This window comes from Coloeus monedula, assembly GCF_965178545.1.
Source record: "Coloeus monedula genome assembly, chromosome: 8".
Classification (NCBI taxonomy): Eukaryota; Metazoa; Chordata; class Aves; order Passeriformes; family Corvidae; genus Coloeus; species Coloeus monedula.
Genome location: NC_138788.1, coordinates 27,016,175 through 27,036,363, shown reverse-complemented (window position 1 = coordinate 27,036,363; position 20,189 = coordinate 27,016,175). Strand labels below are relative to the sequence as shown.

Here is a 20,189-nt window from a genome sequence, read left to right as displayed (position 1 = left end):
TAGTAATAACTTTATGTGTGGCTAATTAACCACATCCTTTTCATTCTCAAGAGCATCTAACTTGTTTGACAGCAGAAATTTTTTGTCAGTGACGAAGTATTTGTTTTCCAAACTGGATCTTGAACGTCAGTCAAAATCACAACCAGATCTTTGGCTTCAATGTTTTTTTGCCTGTTTAATGAATCTGATTTTCTTTTACTCTCTTTAATGAAGGAATTGGCAAGAAAATATCCTCCTGTGCAGTGAGTCTCAGCCAGGGCTAACAGGAACCTCTCTGAGTTTTAACCCTATGAATTGGCAGCAGCTGTGTTTTGTTGCTGAGAGCTCCGTTACCATCTGGCACGTTGAGAGGTGTAAGGACGAGCATCACCTTACGCGACAGTGAGTGGAACACCCCTCAGGCTAAGGGCAAAATCTACAAGTATATTTTAATATCAAAAACTAACAACACATGTCTATTTGCAAAGGATTTAGTCCCACTTAGTTCACCTAGCAATTGCAGTCAGTAATTGCTAAATCACAACCACTATAAATCTGTCTAGTCAATCAAATGAATTAAATTTATGATTTCATTTCTCAGTACTCACATGACCAGATTATGCACTCCATGAAGCTAATACTAATCAGTTGCTTTGGCAGCCTTGATCAAAAGCTGTGTTAAGGTGCATTAAGGTTGTGCCTGGACTGCTTTTCTGTAAGTGACTACATTGAGCATTGCTTTTGTAGCTATGAAACCATCGAATTTGGATCAGTTTGTTCCTAGTAAGCATAGTTAAACAATATCTTGTTGTAATCACAAATTGTACCAAAAGCAGTATGAGTTTTCTATGTGATTTTCAGCTTGTGTGGCTAATTAACAGGTCCAGAGAGGATGGCTCTGTCAATGCAGTTCACTGAGCACAGCAAAACTAGAATTTATTTATGCCAAAATGTTTTTTGAGGTTGGTATAAAAGTAGTATGTATCATTCAAGTTGGAGTCCTCAAAGTATAAAACATATGCTTTGAGGTGGCAGCTACTCTACCATTCCCAACTGTATTTAATCTTGTTAACTACTAATATAATCAATATATTGTCACTGACAGTTTTACTAATGAAAGTATAAACAAGGCCTTAATTTGTGATCTGAAAAAAATACCAAAGGATTTTGTGCGTTTTGGCGTTACAGAATGCACGTGTAAATACATAGGCATACTCACTCTTCCTCGATTACTTCTGCAGAAATAAAGCCCATTTTGAAAACAGCTTCTGTGTTTTGTATCAGCATTTACTATTCACATTTCTTCTCCTCAGACTTTGCTTTTGTCTTTTGCTTTTTCACAGCCCTGTGGAACTCCCCGATGGTCATGGGGCTGTGACTCCTCACGAGGATTTGTTTTTCCCACCTTCTCGTAATGATGATCCATACCATGGCCCTGATTTGCCAGTTTCAGCCATTGCTGGCCTGGAAGGAGATGAAGCAGAAACATTTGTGGTAGTTACTGAATTTTTTCTTTTTACTATTCCAAGTCATTATATTTTCTATACAAATAGGTGTTAATAAATTCATAATTCTTAATGCTTATTAAATAGGTACAACCCAGCAAATGGATCTGTTACCACAAGAATATTTTTGAAATCCATTTTGACAGGAGACTGAGAAGGCACAGAGCTGCTGTGTAATGCAGTACAGTGGTGAGATGTCTGACATAGATCCTAGCACAGTCATATATCTGTGCAGTGGAGGTTTGAATCTGTATCCCAGAAGCAGCATTTAGTGTGTCAGCATTTAACTATGCCCAAGCTAAAATGACCTGCTGAAACCTTGAAAACTTATTCCCACACTAAACTGATAGTAATCCTCACGTATCCCTTTGGGATTGCTTTCTTTTTGACTTTGAAAATGCCTCAGGCTATGGAAACATTGCAGGCTGTATTCCAGACAGCAACCCCTGCTTCTGAAATACATTCCCATACCACTCTCAGTGCTGGACCTTGCCATTTGTCTCACTTGTATTTGATTATTTACTTTTTATCCTCCCTTGAGATGCCTCTTTTTAGAGCCTTCAAAAGTGTTCTCATTTTGTTTGAAATTTACTTTTCACCTGACTACAAACTAGAAGTGTGAAAACATTTAACTTGCAAATCTGGGATTCTTTTCTAAGAAAAAGACCATCAATTTCTATTTGGTGGCTTGTGATATATATGAGATAACAAAACTAGCATGCAGAAGATGACACTGGCATTAAACTACATCTTCTCAGTGGACAAATGGGAGTTCTGTATGATCAGATAGTGTGCAAAGAAGAATCAAAAAATAGAAACAGGAAATGATGTTTTCCTGACCTCATCCTCTTTTCATTGCTTCATGCTTTCACAATGGTAGAGGTTTTTAACTGTGTAACTGGTTTCCCATGGTTTTCAGGACAGTGAAGAACTAGAAACAAATATCCTATATTGATTCTAAATACATGTGAACTGCTCATATTTGAAGTCACTTAGAACGTGGAAAATGAAGATAATATATTCTCATCTGGGGCCTTGCCCTTTTCTTCTGCCTTACTGCCTCTTTATTGCAGATGACAAACTTTGCAAAACCCACTTCATTCTTTATTCTGTACAGTGAATTACAAGAAGTATTGGGGGAAAAAACAGCTCCTCTATTAGGTCTGTGAGGCTTAATAGAATTTGTCCTGGAGTGGATGCTATTCTGCTCAGTAGTAGTAGGTTCTTATGCTTGAACTCGCAGAACCGTGTTGTGAACTTTTCCACATGGAAAAGTTTGTGCTATCAACGATACTAGATATATACACTAAAGATCTCTATAGGGATTTTGCATTCCCATCTGCCTTCAGAAAAACCTAGATTTCTTTTTAGCGCCCTCAATGTGATTGTATTGTCCTTATCCATAGAAATATTTCTGGAGTACAAGTAGGCTGTTCTAACAGTCTTCATTGAAGATTTCCTTTTCTTTCAAATTAGATGGTAAATATTTTGATAGTTATTTACTGTCTAGTTTTCTTAGATGGGTGTATTTTTTTGTCAATATTGATAAGGTAATGAACAACAAGTTATTGAGAAATGAAAGGTTTTCTTCCAAAATACTAGCTCTTGTTCCTTTTGTTGTTGTGGTGGTGGTATGTTTCCCTTGTACTAAACTGTGGGTTCAGCACTGGGAGGCAATGAATCTGTTTCTGGCATATTTTCACCTTACTCCAGACTATGGTAGCTAAGTAATTTTTTTTAGGACTTGAATTTATTTTGCCTTACAGCACTAATTCTCTCCTCTATGCATGCCTGTGCACATAAACCTCTAACCAAGCAGAAAAACTGAGCACTGTTAGATCTTCTAAGCCCTGACACTGGAGGGAAGTCACATGCATAAGTCCTGTCAAGTTAAGCACCTCTTTCCAACACCCCAGCACTGAAAAGCAAGCCTATTGCCAGCCTGCTTGTTTGCTTCTTGGACGTGTGTCAGCGTTCCATACTCTAGAACCACGTAGTGAGGCTGGATATGTACCCAAGTGTTAACCACAGCGGGGCAGCAGAGGGAAAGGAATTCAAATATCCTACAGCTTCCCATCCTTTTGTTTCTGGCATTAGATTTTTCTAGATCAGAGTTTTCTAAATGTGCTTTACCACAGAATCCCAGAATATGCTGAGTTGGAAGGGACCTACAGGGATCATCGAGTCCAACACCTGGCCCTGCACAGGATCATCCCTAGGAGTCACACCCTGTCCCTGAGGGAATTGTCCAAATGCTGCTTGAACTCTCTCAGGCTTGGTGCTGTGACCACTTCCTGGGGAGCCTCTTCTAACGCCCAACCAGCCTCTAGTGAAGAATCTTTTTCTAATGTCCAACCTAAACCTCCCCTGACACAGAGCATTCCCTTGGGTCCTGTGCCTGATCACCACAGAGTGATCAGTACCTTCTCCTCCTCTTCCCCTCACAAGGAAGTTGTAACTGCAATGAGGTCTCCTCTCAGTCTCTTCATCAGACTGAATAGACCAAATCACCTCAGCTGTTCTTAATACAGCTTCCCCTCTAGACCCTTCACTATCTTCCTAGTCCTCCTTTGGACACTCTAGTAGTTTAATATCTTATTGTGACCAAAACTGCTCACAATATTCAAGGTAAGGCAGCACCGGTGCAGAGCAGAGTGGGACAATCAAGCCCACTTGAATCGACTTCATCCCTATCACCAATTTCATTCTATTGTATTTTTATAAAACTTTTTGTGGCAAGGATCCATCATGCAATTTTTTTCCCCTGAAGAGGTGCTACTCAAAAGGAGAGAAGTTAAAAAAAATACTCAAAGGGAGAGAAGTTAAGAAAAAAAAAGCAGTATTATTACTATTATTATTATTATTATTATTATGCACCGCCGTACCAATGCACACTTCAAGAAGCAACCTGGTTTGGCATTTACATAATCTTATCCTAGGATTAGCATATTTTACCTAGTTTATGTGTAAAGACGGTCATGACAGCAGGTACAAAGGAATATTACAGAAGTTATGTTTACACAGGAAGCTTGTGTTTTGCAGAAATTCAGTTACGACCTTCCCAAAGATTTGTGATGTTCAAGCCTTATAAAATCAGTGAAAATGCCTGTATTAAATGTTTCTCTGGGTGATGTAAAGCCCTATTTGCTATAGATTTATTAATGTTAGTCCTATTTGATTTATAAGGTAAATATTAATATACTTTATTTCTGTAACATTTTTCCCCTGAGAAATTAAAAATGCTTTGGAAGCATAAATAGAATGTAAGTTACTTACCAGGAATCATACAGCAAGTGCTTGGTATATTTTGCTAATGAAACCTAGGTACTTATGAATCTCTGTCCTGTGTTTTCATCAAAAGTCCATCCATATTTCCTCTTTTTATAGAAACTTTAGTGAGACAGCAGGTGTTGTATAGAATTATAGAATCTTCTTTTTTATCATCCATCATATTGTTTAGTGATCCTCACCACTTCTGCACACATGCATGGTGCTTCAAATCCTCTCTTTTAAATGTTCTCCCAAGGTTTTCTTGTGTTTTGTCCCCCTCTTCCCCTCCCTGAATTCTCTTTAATCTGGTTCTTTCTGTCATGGTATTTTTATGATCTCTGTTACTATTGTATCTGAACAGGCCACTCTGTCTTTAGTAATATTTGCTGGAGAAGTTCTGTTCTTCCTGTTTTATGGATGACAGATTTATGAGAGTTATTTTAGCGAAATTAAATTCAAGGCACATGGGAAGTCCAGGTCAGGGATATTTCTAGCACTTATTTGCAGTTGACACAAAGATTGACAGAGCTGTTTTACAGAACAATTTGGATTATACAATAAGATAAGCTATTCAAACAAAATGTGGTTTAGTACTGCCAGGTATGCAAGAACCACATGTTCACGTTTGGCTATAAAGTGGAAGAATATTCTGAAAAGCAGTTTGAAAAGCATTTGTCATGGCAAGGTCATAATAAGTAACCATTTAAATTGGGGCTTCCAGTGCCCCTCTGACATTTAAAGAAACCTCTAGGGGCTCAGTGTGTTGAATTTTATCATAATTTTATCATTAAAAGTTTGGGAGATGCCCTTGTTATGGTGGGTCAATTTCTTTGTGAGGATAGGGAAGATACTGGAGGGATTTCCAAGCTAGGGATAAAATTGTAACATATTCAAATGCTGGAGAATAAATCCAGATAAATGCAAATTTAAAAATATATAGTTTTTAATTGAAAATATAATTCATCATTTAAACAAGCTTCTAGAGAGAGAGAGTAAGTTCACCCTTTCTCCAGACATACACTTTTTTGGAGAATGTTCTTTTTCCAGTTACTGGCTTCACTGAAGGGATGACTGAATAAAATAATGCTGATGTTAAACATGATGTCAGACTCTAGGAAGTAATGATCTTTTTTTTTCTTATCTTGAAATGTATGTAACAGCTTGTACAGATATTTGTCAATTGTTGATTGAACTTTTTTATTTTCATGCTGAAGCCTAGAAATTGTATTAAGACTTCTGTGCATCCCACTGCCCACTGCTGGACTGCAACCTCAGAAATATACATGGGCTGTAAAGAAGGATATGTTTTGGCAATTGATGCTGAGAAGTACAGTGTTTCTGTTCTTCAACAAAAAGCTCCACCTGGTAAGAAATAGCTGAGTGTGTTTCATTCAAGTAGGGAGGAAAGGGGATAGATGAAAGCTTTTTGTGCTTTCTTCTGTTCTCCTGCTGTGTACCTTACAGAAATTAGAAAGCTATATTGTAGAACCCTATTTTTTTAATTAGTACAGTAAACATATGAGGATGTCTTTTGAGCTTCTGTGGGGTGTTTTTAACACCCAATAGCTGACTTTCATTTTTCTTTGTGAAAAAAACCAAACCAAAACCAAAACAACTGTAAATACATCAAAATTGATTAAATTAACATACATCAAAATTGATTAAATTAACTATATTTCCAGGATTCCAGATCGTATTAACCAGCCCTAATAGATTAACATTAAACTATTAATATACCAGCTATTATTAGTAGTACTAACAACAGTACTATTTTTACTATTAGTTAAGTACCAGTAATTTATTTTCTTTTGCATGAAATGTTGGATAGTCTTCATTTGCTATGTTAGGTAATGTTAGAAGTGATCTTTGAGGGCTCACGAGTCTTCAAACAACAAAACTGAAGCAGTGTGGCTCAATAGCATTCCTTAATGCCAGCTCTTACATAGACTATTTTATAATGAAAACAAGGCTGTAAACACTACCAGGCTTTACTGGAGAATGTGTGAGGCACAGTGAGTGAACAGAAGATGTCTTTGGCTTCAGACAAAGGAATCTGCTTTTAATTTATTCTGGAATGGGAGGACCTCTGATTGATTGCAACTCACCAAGTTGGTTTGTGTGCCCTATAAGTATTCCCACCTGTCTTTTTTCATGGGGACCTTTGGCAGGCTATGACTGACTAAAGTTTTACGTCAAGGGCAACCCATTTCACACCTTCTTCTGGGAAACCTGAGCTGTCTCCTCTGCTACATACCATTACCCTTCTGTGCCTGTTCAGAGGGTTGCCAAAATGGAGGATGCTGAGACACAACCATCAAAAATTGTTCCTTTGGCAATCTGTACCCCATCATCCTTTGATGGGATGGAAGGTGTCAGTCCTGCCATGGACAGGAAGTTCATGCTTTGGTCAGGTTTAGGAGGAGTACTGGAATATGCTTCTTCCTAGCATAGAGCTGTTTCTCTAACAAACACTGAATTAGTGGTAATAGATAATCTCCTGGTAATCTTATTTTCTTCTGTTCACATATAGTACATGATTTTTTAAGCTGCAGCAAGTATCCCTGACTTTCACTTTTGATAGTTAACACCAAAATGGAAGGCTGCTTTTAAAACAACCCAACAAACCAGCATTATTTCTCTTTTTGAAATGATCAGAGTGTTGAATTTAGCAAATAAAGAGTTGGAAATGAAAAGCTGAGGTGTGATCAGAACTGTTTTTGTCAGTTGAGTAGAAGGCAACAAGAATATTTGCCATTTGGGCTTTTTCTTGGCCTGTATGTTCATTTTTGAGTGCTGTCCTAAAACTGTATAACAAAATGGTCTGTATTTATATTATACTGAAGCTTCTGCTTAATTTAAAACAGGCTGCAATCTGTATCTATTTAGCAGAATGCTGAAGTGCATGGCCAGCTTTAAGCACATGCTGAATTCCTGATAATGTGTTGCAAACAGAATCGTAAGCAGCCACAACATGTCACTTAGGCATTGTTTTCAGACTGGCAGAAGTTTCCTTGCAAATGTATCTAAAAAAAGGAATCATTGTTAGAAATAAGGATACCATAACTTAGCACTAGAAGGAAGATAAGTCTGCATCTGTACCACTCTCCACGCCAAGTCCACGTTATCTTCTTTTTACAGCTGTAAACTGAGTAAGAGAACTGTGCTTGCTCAGTTGCATAGATGGCAGAAATGGTAGATATTGAGGAAGAATGCACATTTTTCATTTAGTGTACTGAACCTGGCCTTTTTGTTCAGTAGAGTGGAATACAACTGACTTATATTGCAATATTGACATACAAACAAGGTCGACATCATAAATTGTTTTCTTTTGTGCAGAGTTCATGCAGAAAATAGCGGATGTGGTGTCCTATGTTCGTAGAGAAGCGCAGAAAAAGAAAGGTATTTCCATGTTCAAATGAAGCTAATAGATTTCTAGGCAGCACTGCTGATGTCTGGGAGTAATAATATGTGAGTACAGCTGGAAGCCACTGGTTAGAAAAACTCGTCTCACACTGGCCTCTGTAAGACACATTGTTGGCAATATTATGTGTGTTTACATGACAAAAGATTAATAGCTTTTGTGCTCATAGACAGCCAAATTAAAAGCCTCAGGAGAAAGTGACAGTGGAAAAATTTCTGTTTGTTCTAATTTAAATTGGAGTAAGTGGTGCTAGAAGAGGTTTCCTACTGCTTAGTTTTAGCATTTCTTTAGAACTGCAGTCCCTTGTAATTTATCTGAGTTAGGATTTAGGCGTTTGTTTCAAACACTTTGTTTTGGGCTCCACAGTACAAAAACAATAGAATGGATGAAGTTCAGCATATTACCACAAAGATTATTGCAGTCTTAGAATATGACATACAAAGATGGTCTGAGAGAGCTATGTTTGTTCAGCCTGGAGAAAAGGAAATGAGGGATTTTACTATTGCTTTAGCTATTCAATGAAAGGCTACAGAGAAGATACAACCAGACAGGCAAAGGACACTGTTTGCATCAACAGAAATTCTGGGTGTATATTAGGAAACAAGTACTTTCACAGTGAAGGTAGTCAGACATTGGCACAAGTTGCCCAGAGAAGATACAGAATTTCCATTTTTGGGTATATTCAAGCCTTAGCTGATATGACTCTGGACAACATAATCCGACTTTGAAGTTAGTTCTGAGTTTGAAGTCGGCTCTGTGCTGAGCAGGGGGTTGGATTAGAGGACTTCTAGGATCCCTTCCAATCTAAATGACTCTATGATCTTTTTACTCACAAATAAATAGTAAATCATCCCAGATTTGGAGTTGTGACACATTGTTGCAATAAATTAAATTTGATATTTTATGTTGATTTTGTGCTTTTAGGTGGCAAACCAAACAATCTGCAAAAACCAGTTTTACTTGCCATGGCATTTTGTAATGAGGGACTGTACGCAGCTGGAAGTGTAAGGCATCCTTTATGCTTTTAACTTACTGTGTGAAAATCAAAGAACATTCAAATGGAGTATATTTGCAGAGTTCACTGCAAAGACAGGAGTTAGGAAAAAGTGAAGGGCTGCAGGACTATAAAGGTCCTTTCTGGTGCTGTCTATATTCACTTTGTAAAGACTTGACACAGGGGAGCAGAGCAGGAAAATATTCTATTTTTGTAATCAAAGAAGCAATAAAAGAGGACAATCCTGGTTTTATTCAAGAATGTTGTAGAGGAACAGAAGAGAAGGATGGACAAAAAAAGGAAAGGAGAGAAAATGGCCAATGGAATTGCCAAATTGTTTTGTGCAAAATCTAACTCAATATCCAACCCAATCTGACAATGCCATTGTACATTCGTGCTTAAGAGGGGGACGAATTCTTACACTGTCTCAAAAAGAACATGAAATCTAAAGCATTAGCTGATGTGAGAGTTTGTTGTTATCAAACATGGACTGTCACTAAGAACTGTATTAAAGAACACCTTCATGTTCAATAGATTTATTATCTCGGTTTAGAGTCCTTTTGACTTAAACATACTAAAGAAAAATGAGACCATTGGTGATGGGTTGCAGTTAAACACTGCTACTCCAGGGATTTTCAGATCTTGCAGTTCAGTTTGCCCAATAGTATAAGTGACATAGACCTCATGTGGATTTGTACTTTTCTGCACAGGAGGGCATTTTAATCTTTTATCACATCAAAGAGCTGCAGTATGAGATGAAAATCTGTGCAGATATCTCAGAGCCCATTTCCAGCCTCATATTTTCTCCTGATTACACCAGTCTTCTGCTTGTCACTGACCAGGTACAGCATTTGAGATAACAGCACTACAGAATGGGATATTCCTGTGACTTTATATGAATATGCTGATACTATTAGTACAAAACATCTAATGTAATCACACAAGTCAACAAATTATATCAGAGGTGAACATGTAGTCCATTCTGTGTTTCTACTGAAAATTGGAAAGACTTTTAATGAAGTGCAAGAAAATTTTCTCCTACAGATGGTGGACTATAAAGTACCTAATGTTGAGATTTTCCAACAGAAATCCTTGTGTGTGTGCAGTTGAGTATGTGCTCAGGGTCTCCCATGTGTCCAAGTCATGGATCTACTGGGCATGAACTCCAGGCTTGATGTGTGCTTGCACAGGGAGAAAAGTGTAGTTTGGGTGTGTCAGACCTACCATGACTCTGCAGTAGAGTTGTTCTCTATACAGACATGAAGTTTTGTGTTGGTTTAGAATATTTTTTAATTTCTGGAGTCACATGAGATTTGGTGTGTTGAAATTGTTTTATTAAAGCAAGTTTGAGAAACAAAACTTATTGAAAATGTGGTTAGATGGATCACTCTAAAATGAACTAACCTCCTCTTCAGCTAGGGTAACAATATAATCCACTAAATTAAGATGAATCCTACTGGGCACTTTTTACCTCAGGTTAGAGTCAAATATAAAAGTTCAAAGAGTGAAGCTCAGAAAGATGGTGGGGTATTTTTAAGTGTTCAAAAGCTTTTAATGAAAAGTTTCATAGCCAGTGATGGATTATTTCTCTTTATTTGTCAGGGGACAGTCTATAGTTACAAACCTGCCCATAGTGGAGAAGCTGTCAAACTCTTGGACACATCCAGCAGTTGTTTTCTGGCAGCTGATTTTCTTACTCCAGGGAACAACTACTGTGTGGTAAGAAATTGTATTATTTCTAATATAGAACAGTGGCTCTTTTCAGGTAACCAATATGTTGCTAAGGCATGAAATGAAAAGCCTTGCAGAAATCAGGACTGTTCTGATATTTGTTACAGTTGTGTAACTTCTCATTAAGGAAGTAAATGGCATTCATTCTGCTATAGCCTATAAAGGGGTCAGAACTTACCCTAGAATGCAGGTGGGGTCATTTATGTCGTATTGGTTCTGCTGCTGATTTGTGTGACTTATATTGTTCAGGAAGATAGCTGAGCAAAAGATGGATTTAGTTCAGAGAACTGATGTTGTCCAACAATTGCTAATGATCTTTTCAGCCTTCTGGACAGGTTGGAACATCCTGAGAGATACTTCTGCTCTGGGTCCAGGGACAAAGAATGCCTTACTCATGGACCTGTCCGTTCGTAGAAATTCCTTGCTTTTCATTGTCTTTTACTCCTGAAAGACATGTATTTTGGCCAGAAATTCATTTCCAGGTCATGGATTCTCCAAGTAGCCAGCCTAGAAAATCTGGGGTCATAGTTGATTAAGTTGGCTGGATCTCTTTGTTCACCATTAGCATGGGAACGCTGAATTTTACCTGACTGTGTATGAGTAGTGTGAAGGTTGAGTGATCTCTAGCCTTACATTACTGAGGGATTACAAAATTTCCTGGATATAAGAAGAAATCAAGTATTGTTTTAATATCCATCATTTTTCTTGTGAGAAAAGAAGACCTCTCCTCAAGGCTTTCCTGTGCAAAGAAATTTATAAGCAGGTTCTTCTATTGTAGTCAGAATGGTGGGAGTGCTAATATTGATCAAGCTTCCACATTTTGCCCTAAATTGTCTCATTCTTCTTAAAGATCATTCCTGTACGTGCAGGAATGCACAAAAATTATTGAAAGTATTCCTTAAGCAGGTGTACCTTGCAGCAACTGGACTTAATGAAAAGCTAAATAATCCCAAATGAAGCTAGTAACCCTTAATCTGCTATGATAGAGATTAGTTGAATTTATATTCTATAGGAGATCACTAGTCACTTCTAGACTATTTGGTTATTTCATCCTCTTTTGACTCTGTTTTTCTCTGTTCAACAGTCTGTAACAGTTTCAGGTGAAGTACAAGTTTGGTCCTTGGAAGATGGAACTTTCCTCAGCAAGCTAAACCTTGGTATTGAGGTACATGAAACCAGGATCTTATATCGTGACCGATACTTAAAATTTTTATATTTTTCTATTGATAGCATAATATTCCACAGATTTGGATCAACTAGCGCTGAGCAAAGCTTAGTAATGTCTTTGAGCAACCCATGGATGAGATTTAAAGAATATTATGTTTCAGAATGTTTCCTTGAGCTAATCATGTCATGTGTTTATCTTGACTACAAAGCAGAGGAAACATTTCAGCCAAATGTCCTAGTGATGTGTCTTTAAGCACATCTTTGTAAACAATACCTAAATTTTAATTTTTATGGTATTCCTTTTTTTTCTTTTTAATGAGTAACAGAAAAGTTTTGAAGGTATAAAAGCTAAATGCCTTGACTGATATGAAAAACAGGTTTTAAGAATTGAGTTGATAAAAATATTTCAAAGTGTTAATGCGTTGTCCTAAGATGCATTCAAACCCTGGATTCTGACATAGTAAGGAAGAAAATCCCTTTCTGTAGCAGCTGTGCACAACAGTGCACTCACTGTTTTATTTAGGTGAAACTTCTTTTACTTAGAATCTGGAGAGTGGATATAATGGTTGGTATTTTTTGGAAAGAATAGAATTAGCTTTTAATGTGTAGCTACAAAGCATAGAATGAATTTCCATGATGGCTCTAAAATACTTTCTTTGTTAAAAACATGTTTTTTAAATAAACCACTTGGGTTTTCTTCTTCAAATTTTAGGGACTTTTAAATAGCAAAGGAAATGTCATACTAACAAATAGCTTAATATATAAAAATATGTTGAACTGTTAAGTATCTTCTACTTCTCAACTAGGCAACTTCTATGGCTTGCTGTCCCTCCTCCAACAGTGTTGCTGTAGGGACCCAAATAGGTCAAATCTGTTTTGTTGATGTTACCAAAGCTGAAGCTCCACGGGTTGTTCACAAAATTTTCCTTTCCAAACTTCCAGTGCTGTCTTTGCAGTAAGTATCTAGTAGGGTAGGAATATTGTCAGTTTATTGTTTGAGTAATAATATTGGTTGAGCAAAAAAAAAAAGAAATTTTTATTTTACAAATAACCAATTAAAATATTTTAACAGCTTTTATGTTTTTCCAACATATTCTGAAGTGCTTGCAACAGGTAGTAGCAGGATTTATGTAAGAGAAATGTAATAAATCTGTATTTTAAGAAGGTTTAACCAAACACAGAAGATACTGAAGTGTAAGATGCCTTCTGACAGATCACCATATGCAGTAACTATTCACAATTCCATGTATCTGACTTTAGAGAGTTATTTCTCACTGAATATAAATTTAAGGTTTTGTGAAGTTAAGTTTAAGCCTTTTGGTCATCTCTTTTTATTTGGTGCATTTTTGTTACCGTTGTTAATTATTCATTTGCTTAAAGTTCTGGAATTTACCAGTCCTCTTGTAATTCACTCTAGTGATCTAAAAGGCTTTGTTTGGTTGGGGTTTTTGTTGGTTGGGTTTTTTTCCCCCCAGTTATTGAAAAATCTGAGAGTGCATTACTCTACTTTGCAAAGGATACAATGGATTTTGAACTGCTAAACTTTAATATAAATCTGTCTTTTATTTGAGACTCAGATGTGTCTCTTTTCACAGCTACCTAAGACAGAACTTTAAAAATAGATACAGAAAGCAACTTGTTCAAAATTCAATCAATGCAAAGACATGTTTTTTCAAAATAATATCAAGATCTGTATAATAGTTTTATTTCTAAAAAAGTGAATGTAAAAGAAATTCTGACTTAACAAAGTTGTTAATGCGGACTGCTGTGGAGTATGATCAGCTTTAGATTGACCACCCACTCAATTAGCAACTGCACTCATAGCACTGGGCTTTATATCAGACCCTAACCGTGTAAACCCAGAAGCTGAAATTTGTGTTTATGCTCTCAGTGAAGTCAGCATGTTAAGGGAGTGAAATTATTTGACTCTTTTTATTGACTGTATTGAATTGATTTCTACTTGGATTTGCATTTTACCTAGTTACGATCAGAGGGGCCAGTTCCTCATTGCAAGAGCTACAGAAGGACACATCTTTATTCTAGATGCTCGTCCATCAGAATTATTCCAAGTTCTGGGATATATAGGTAATACATGTAACAACATTAATTACATTTTCTTCTCACTATTTTCTGAATTTTAAGTGTACTTGCCAGTCAGGCTAACCCACTCACCTTCATTCTACTTATTTTCTGGGAGGACTAAACATATTCTTCCCACCTATTTTGTAAGGACCGGAGTTCTTTTTGGGGTTTTTTGTTTTGTTTTGGGGAGGTTGGTTGGTTCGTTGGTTTTGGTTTTTTGCTTTTTTCCCCCCTTTGTAATTTTAGTTAGCAAATGTACCAATATTACCTTCTTTCAGAGTATGTATAAGTCACAGGGAAAAGAATGGATTAGCTGACAAACTGATCATAGCTCCAGCACAAAAGTAATAGTGGTAAACTAAAGAATTTTGTGAGAATTTGGATTAAAAAACTGTAGATTATGATCATTGTGTGTAATCTCCTGTTACAAATTTCTACCACAGACATCTTTAACATGGGGACTGCTGAAATTGTCAGCTTTGCTGATTGATAGTGAGGAATAAAATATGATGAATTTTAACTCACAAAAAAAATTTGAAATTTATTAATTCATTTTTCCAAAACCAGTATTCTTACAGATAATATCTGTGTGTATCGACATTCACCATAATTTTAAGTATAAAGGACATTATATTATCATTTTAATTAATTTATCTCCTTAATTTTTGTAATTTGCCTGATCATTGTCTGGATGGCTTGTTAGAGGAGGGTTTTTCTGTGCTTTATCTGGCAGTTACCAGCAGACAGCCTCAAAATTGCTACAATTCAAGCTGGAGGTAAATTCAGATTTGACTGTGTAGTGTAATAATAATGAGCTTGTGCTTAGGGATTCCCAGCACCCAGTGCCTAAAGCGGAGTTGAGTGCATGCAGCACTCCTGAGCTGAGATGTATTCCAAACTGGGATCTCGTTTTGTGTCACAGGATAGCTTAGTAAAAACAAGGTTACCATGCTTCAGTAACAATTTCCATTGATGTTCCTTACCTGCTTCAGTACTGGCAGATGAAGTGCTCCACCTTTCTGTAATTTCTGACTTAAAGAATGACTTAGTTGAAGTGATGGTACTTCTTAATGTATCAGAGGTCCAACAAGCACGACTGGAAATTTTTCATCTGTCTTCAGCAATTGCAACAGGTAAGAATTGCAATATATACTAACTTTTTCTAGGGCAACAAGCCTAGCATCAGATTTTCAAGTTACTTACGTTTAATTTTTAAAAGGTTGTACATTTTACAAACTTTCCAAAAAGTAGTTTTGTAGTTTTCAACAAAGTTAATATTTTCTTTTAATGTTCGGTAATATTAGATTTTTTTGTGCCTATTTTTAGACATATAAAATGGGGCTTTATTTTCAAAGTTGCTGAAGATCTGCAGTTATTGTCTTCATTTCAGTTTTATATCAGGTGCCTCGTCAGTCTTAATTTCAGGTGTCCCTTTAAAGCTCAATTTAGGGAACCAAAAAGAATAAAATGCCCTTTTGAAGATGTGAACTGCAGTGTTTTAACCAATACCACCCAGGCTGTGTGTTCCTCATGGCAGAGATTCCTAAAATAAGTTCTAGATGAAGGCAGTGGTGACATGAACCTTCATGCAAACTAATTAGCACTGTTGATGTAATACTCAAGAAGCAGAGTAAATTAGTGTATGCAAATTGTCACAGCACTGTGGTTAAACTGTTTCTCATACTTCTTTAGAGCCAGTAGAGCTACTGCTCTGCTTCACTGCAGTGTGCTGCTACATCAGCACAACTCACTGAGTTGGTGTTAAATCTAAGTAATGAATTCCCAGTGTCTTCCCTGAAAAGTTACATCACGCTCACTCCTTGCTGAGGATCATTTTCATAATTACATGATAGAGAAAGCACCTGCATTCGTGGTAGTGATGCCTTTTTCTCCCTCTTTCTTTTGTCAATCTTTTAGATAATGATAAGTATGTGAATGAACAAGGAATGTTTAACACTAGTGACTTGAAAAAGGAGCAATATGATCTGGATTGCCCTTTGAGCTCAGCAGTCAGATTGAAGGATAACATTGTGTATGGCTATTGCACCTGTGCACCTTTCATCTGCAAATACCACCTCTCTGAAGAGGTAATTCTCTGCAGTTGCTTTACTTTGGGTGATGGTTAAATACCAGCAAACAAAGGCTGTAGATGAAATTAATATAGCAGGATATTATCTTAAAGAAATCCTCTCTCCACTCAAAATACCTATTCCATACATACTCAGCAACTTTTAGTATCCTACCACTTGCTCAGAAACCTGGCAAAAATAATGTCCTTGTCCTATTATATTGGTTCTTAAAATCCACACCACTTGCAGGCACTTCACATGTGGCTTCTGTGCTGGAGCTGTGGGTTTGTGCAGTCTGCTGAGTGACCTGGGCATGCAGCTCCTGAAGGGGCTGAGCCAACGTGAGCCCAGGACTCTCAAATGCAAACCCAGCCCAGCCTCACAATGAAGTAGTGGGAGCTTCAGGAAGCCACTGTCATTGCCTGCTGAAGAACTGCAGCTCTCTGCAGCTCACAGGTCTCCCAGAGTTTTGAGTCAAGGTAAGTAAAAAGGTGAATTCTAAAGGTCAGCATTCCTCCTTGACATGTCACATCCTTTCTGAGCCAAGAAATTCCAGGCTCAAACATACTGAATCCAGACCCTTTTGCAGAGATGAGAGGCAAATCAGCAGCACAGCAATGGCACTAGTTCCTGAGATTAGTAATCCAACAACAGTTTAAACTGCAGTGCATGTGGTAACCCACAAACCTGTCATTAATCTTCTCAAAATGGCATAGATATTTCATAGATATCATCTGAACTGCTGCTAACCTTTTGCTTGTTTGGCAGAGTAAGTTGGAAGATCCATCAGTATATTCATCAGAAAAGAGGATTCCTAGCAATCAGTTTGGATCAGGTTTGCTCTGTTTATCACCCAACAGCCAGTGGCTGGCAGCAGCAGCCAAGGATGGTGTTTTGTTTATCTACAATACTTCTACTCTGGTAGGTGGGCATCTGGGCACAGGCTTTGTTTGATTTACGTGAGACAGAAGTGTGAAAATTACTTTCCTTCACTGTAAACTTTCCCTCACCTGAATAGAAGGTGTTTGAGAAAAATTTGTGTTGAACATGGACTGATACAGCATTATACAGGACCATTGTTTTTATAATGAATGTGTATACAGTCATACAAACCACTTACCTCCTTCTTCAGTAAATCTTAGTGTAGATAATTTTGCTACTATTCTTTACCTCCTGCAAAATCAATATACTACAAACTTGTCCCATGTGTAGTCGAACCTTTTAAACTTAAAACCCCTACTATTTTATGTACTTTGTGTTGCCATTTTGGATTGACTTTTATCTAAACATAAAGAAACATCAAAATATTTTAAAAATTTAAATAATAAAAATAATTTAAAGACATATTCCATTATAAAAATGTATTTGCTGATACTGCTTCTATGACTTCTCTAGGATATACTTGCTCAAAAGCATTGTCAGTCGTATCAAGGAGGGGGAATCAGATCCATGGTATTCTCCCTGGATGGCAATTTCATCCTAGTTAACGGTGAAAATGATTGTGCCCTGGTGTGTCTGAAGTGGAAGTATGTATAAAGTGGCAACTAATATTGATTGTGTCATTTCTTGTATCCTGACAGATTAATTTTTGCATCTACTTGTGATTCTAGACTTCATTTTTCTTAGTCTCAAAGTAAGGAGAAGAATTGGATAGAAATAAAATCATTCCTCTCATCTTTGGAGGCAGCTGGCCTCCCTAGCTCCGGAAAAGTACTGCACTTTGGGTCTGATTCCAGCACAACATACAGGAGTATCTTCTGGGAAGTATCGCCAGTAGTGATACTTCTTATCATTCTCAAATCAGCTCTGGAAAGGGCTCCCTGGGGATGTAAGGGATGTAATCTCCTGAGTTACTATTTTAACTCAGTGATAAGGAGACATCACAGCTTTAATGGGAATTCCACTGTGGCTACAGAGAGCTCTTAACAGACATTAGGAATAAGAGACACTTGACTGTACAGTTTTTCTGTGGTAAAATCAATGTTCAGGTAGATGCATAGATTAAAGATGACTCTGTCAGAGCAATATTTTTAATATGGGCAATCTGTCTTTCAGAATTTTTACTTCTTTGGAGACTTCACTTAATTATGCAATTCTAGAACTCAAACAATACAAAAATATTGAATAGGCATTTTTAAATTACTTAATAATTGTGTTATAATGAATATTTAATACTTTGTCCTTTTCTATAATATACAAAAAATACATCAGTTCCCTTTCTGTTTACCAGGGAGATAAAAGAAACTGAAGTAGAGCAAGCTGCTCTTTACTGGCAATCTCTTCTTGAAATACTGAACAAGTCTACTTCAGATGAAAATTCATTTTTAAAATCTATGCCAGAATGGAAGTTTGACCCAGAGTCCACATCAAAATCACTTCCAGTAAAGAAATTTAATGTGTTTTCTTTATTTTTATGGGGGGAAAGTTTGATCATTATCCTGAAATTGTACATGATAAAAATTGTCCTTAATACACTGATCCTTTTGTTAAAGTGGAAGAATAAGTCTGAGGATAGGCTGATTATGCTTAAATAGTAATTTGCAGAAGAGTACTATCAAAGAAATGGAATATTTATGGGAAGATGACATTCACATCTTCAGTTTCACTTGGTTTCCTAAGGCACAGAAAACTTTGTGAAAGTCAGTTTCTCCTCATGTGAAGTTACATGTCATTCCCAGTGAGATGTTACTGCTATACATTGTGTGTTACTAATTATGTATTTTTCCATTGGAATCAATCAAACTTGTGATTACAGAGATTAGTCCAGTTGATCATTTGACTCAAAAGGCTTTGCACAATAGCAAGGGTTTGCAGGATCAAATCTGGGTACTGGTTAGGCAACAAAAATGTAACACTCTCTAAGTGGTGGTGTTTCTAATGGGAGTCCACTTTTTCTTTAATTTCCATCTTTCTTTCACTCTCTGAGTACCTGAGTTAGACGTTTATATCCTTAATTTCAGGAGGCACCACTGAAATCTTCCACTGCAGAGGTGGCAGAAGAAGATGGAAACGTCACAAATACCAATGACATGACATGGATAGGTCAGAAAATGCAGAAGGTACTTTCACAGAACAAGTACTAATCGAAGCCAGAGTTTTCAAGGGTCATTAGTTACTTGGGGTGCTAAGGTATTTGCTGTAAAGGGATCTAGTTTCAAAAGCTTTTCTCACATTTGGACTTCTCTTCAACCATTCTGATCTAGACTTTTAGAAATTCTAGGTCAAGGTTATAAACACATCAGAGAACGTGCCAAGCACAGTAGGAGCTCTGAAGACCAGAAGAGCACTTCTACACAAGGAGTAAAGAAAAAAAAAGCAAAGAAAAAAAAAGCCTGACAAATTCACTTCTTTTGGAAACTTATAAAAAGACTTTTTTATTCTAAATGTCAAAAAGTTGCACAGAAGATTATTACCAGAAACCAGGCAGGTTACTCAATGAAAAATGAAAGCAGTGAAAATTTTCAACAATGAAAAATCTAAGGATTAAAAAATTCTGGCAGTAGGCTTTATGCAGGTCAATGTGTCTGTAAGCATTGCACTTGTAATTACGGCTTTCTTTAGTTAATTTTCTTTTTTTCAAGTGCTGTTGCTGTACAACCAGTTTACAGTGTGACCTGACTGTGAGATCTGTTTTCTCTTGTGCAATTCTAAGGATTATCCTATTCAATTAGGGTTGTGTCTATTTCAGGTATTAACCCCTCTGGCATTTTATTTTCTGTATAGAAAATGTTCCTTTAGATTACTTCAGTATTTTTTTTCCTCTTGCCTTTTTTTTTGTCTTTCAACAATACATTTGTTGTATGTCAGGTTATGAGAGAAGACATTCGGAGATTTGCTAACCAGAAGGAAGAAGTGCAAATGGGAATTAAAAAGCTGCGTGAAACTGTGAGTTTCTTACAAGGGTAATGGCTCGGCTTCCCAGTTTTGTTTACAAGAACACTTCCTTTATGGCTGTGAGCTCTAGTGCTCAG

General features: G+C 36.9%; 1 protein-coding gene across 1 annotated transcript in view; it reads left to right on the top strand.

Annotated features, from left to right (window-relative positions):
- CFAP43 (cilia and flagella associated protein 43) overlaps positions 1-20,189 on the top strand; it is a gene marked incomplete at both ends in the record, with an annotated part of 43,121 nt that overhangs the window by 5,712 nt on the left and 17,220 nt on the right. Inside the window, 17 exons of the mRNA XM_082285843.1 lie at positions 214-381; positions 1,323-1,473; positions 5,969-6,119; positions 8,091-8,153; positions 9,100-9,179; positions 9,880-10,011; positions 10,772-10,888; positions 11,985-12,065; positions 12,874-13,022; positions 14,049-14,152; positions 15,142-15,282; positions 16,067-16,236; positions 16,987-17,139; positions 17,614-17,744; positions 18,449-18,599; positions 19,209-19,277; positions 20,026-20,103. Of these exons, the coding sequence (XP_082141969.1) occupies positions 214-381; positions 1,323-1,473; positions 5,969-6,119; positions 8,091-8,153; positions 9,100-9,179; positions 9,880-10,011; positions 10,772-10,888; positions 11,985-12,065; positions 12,874-13,022; positions 14,049-14,152; positions 15,142-15,282; positions 16,067-16,236; positions 16,987-17,139; positions 17,614-17,744; positions 18,449-18,599; positions 19,209-19,277; positions 20,026-20,103 (2,089 nt within the window). The remainder of the gene's footprint in view (positions 1-213; positions 382-1,322; positions 1,474-5,968; positions 6,120-8,090; positions 8,154-9,099; positions 9,180-9,879; positions 10,012-10,771; positions 10,889-11,984; positions 12,066-12,873; positions 13,023-14,048; positions 14,153-15,141; positions 15,283-16,066; positions 16,237-16,986; positions 17,140-17,613; positions 17,745-18,448; positions 18,600-19,208; positions 19,278-20,025; positions 20,104-20,189) is intronic.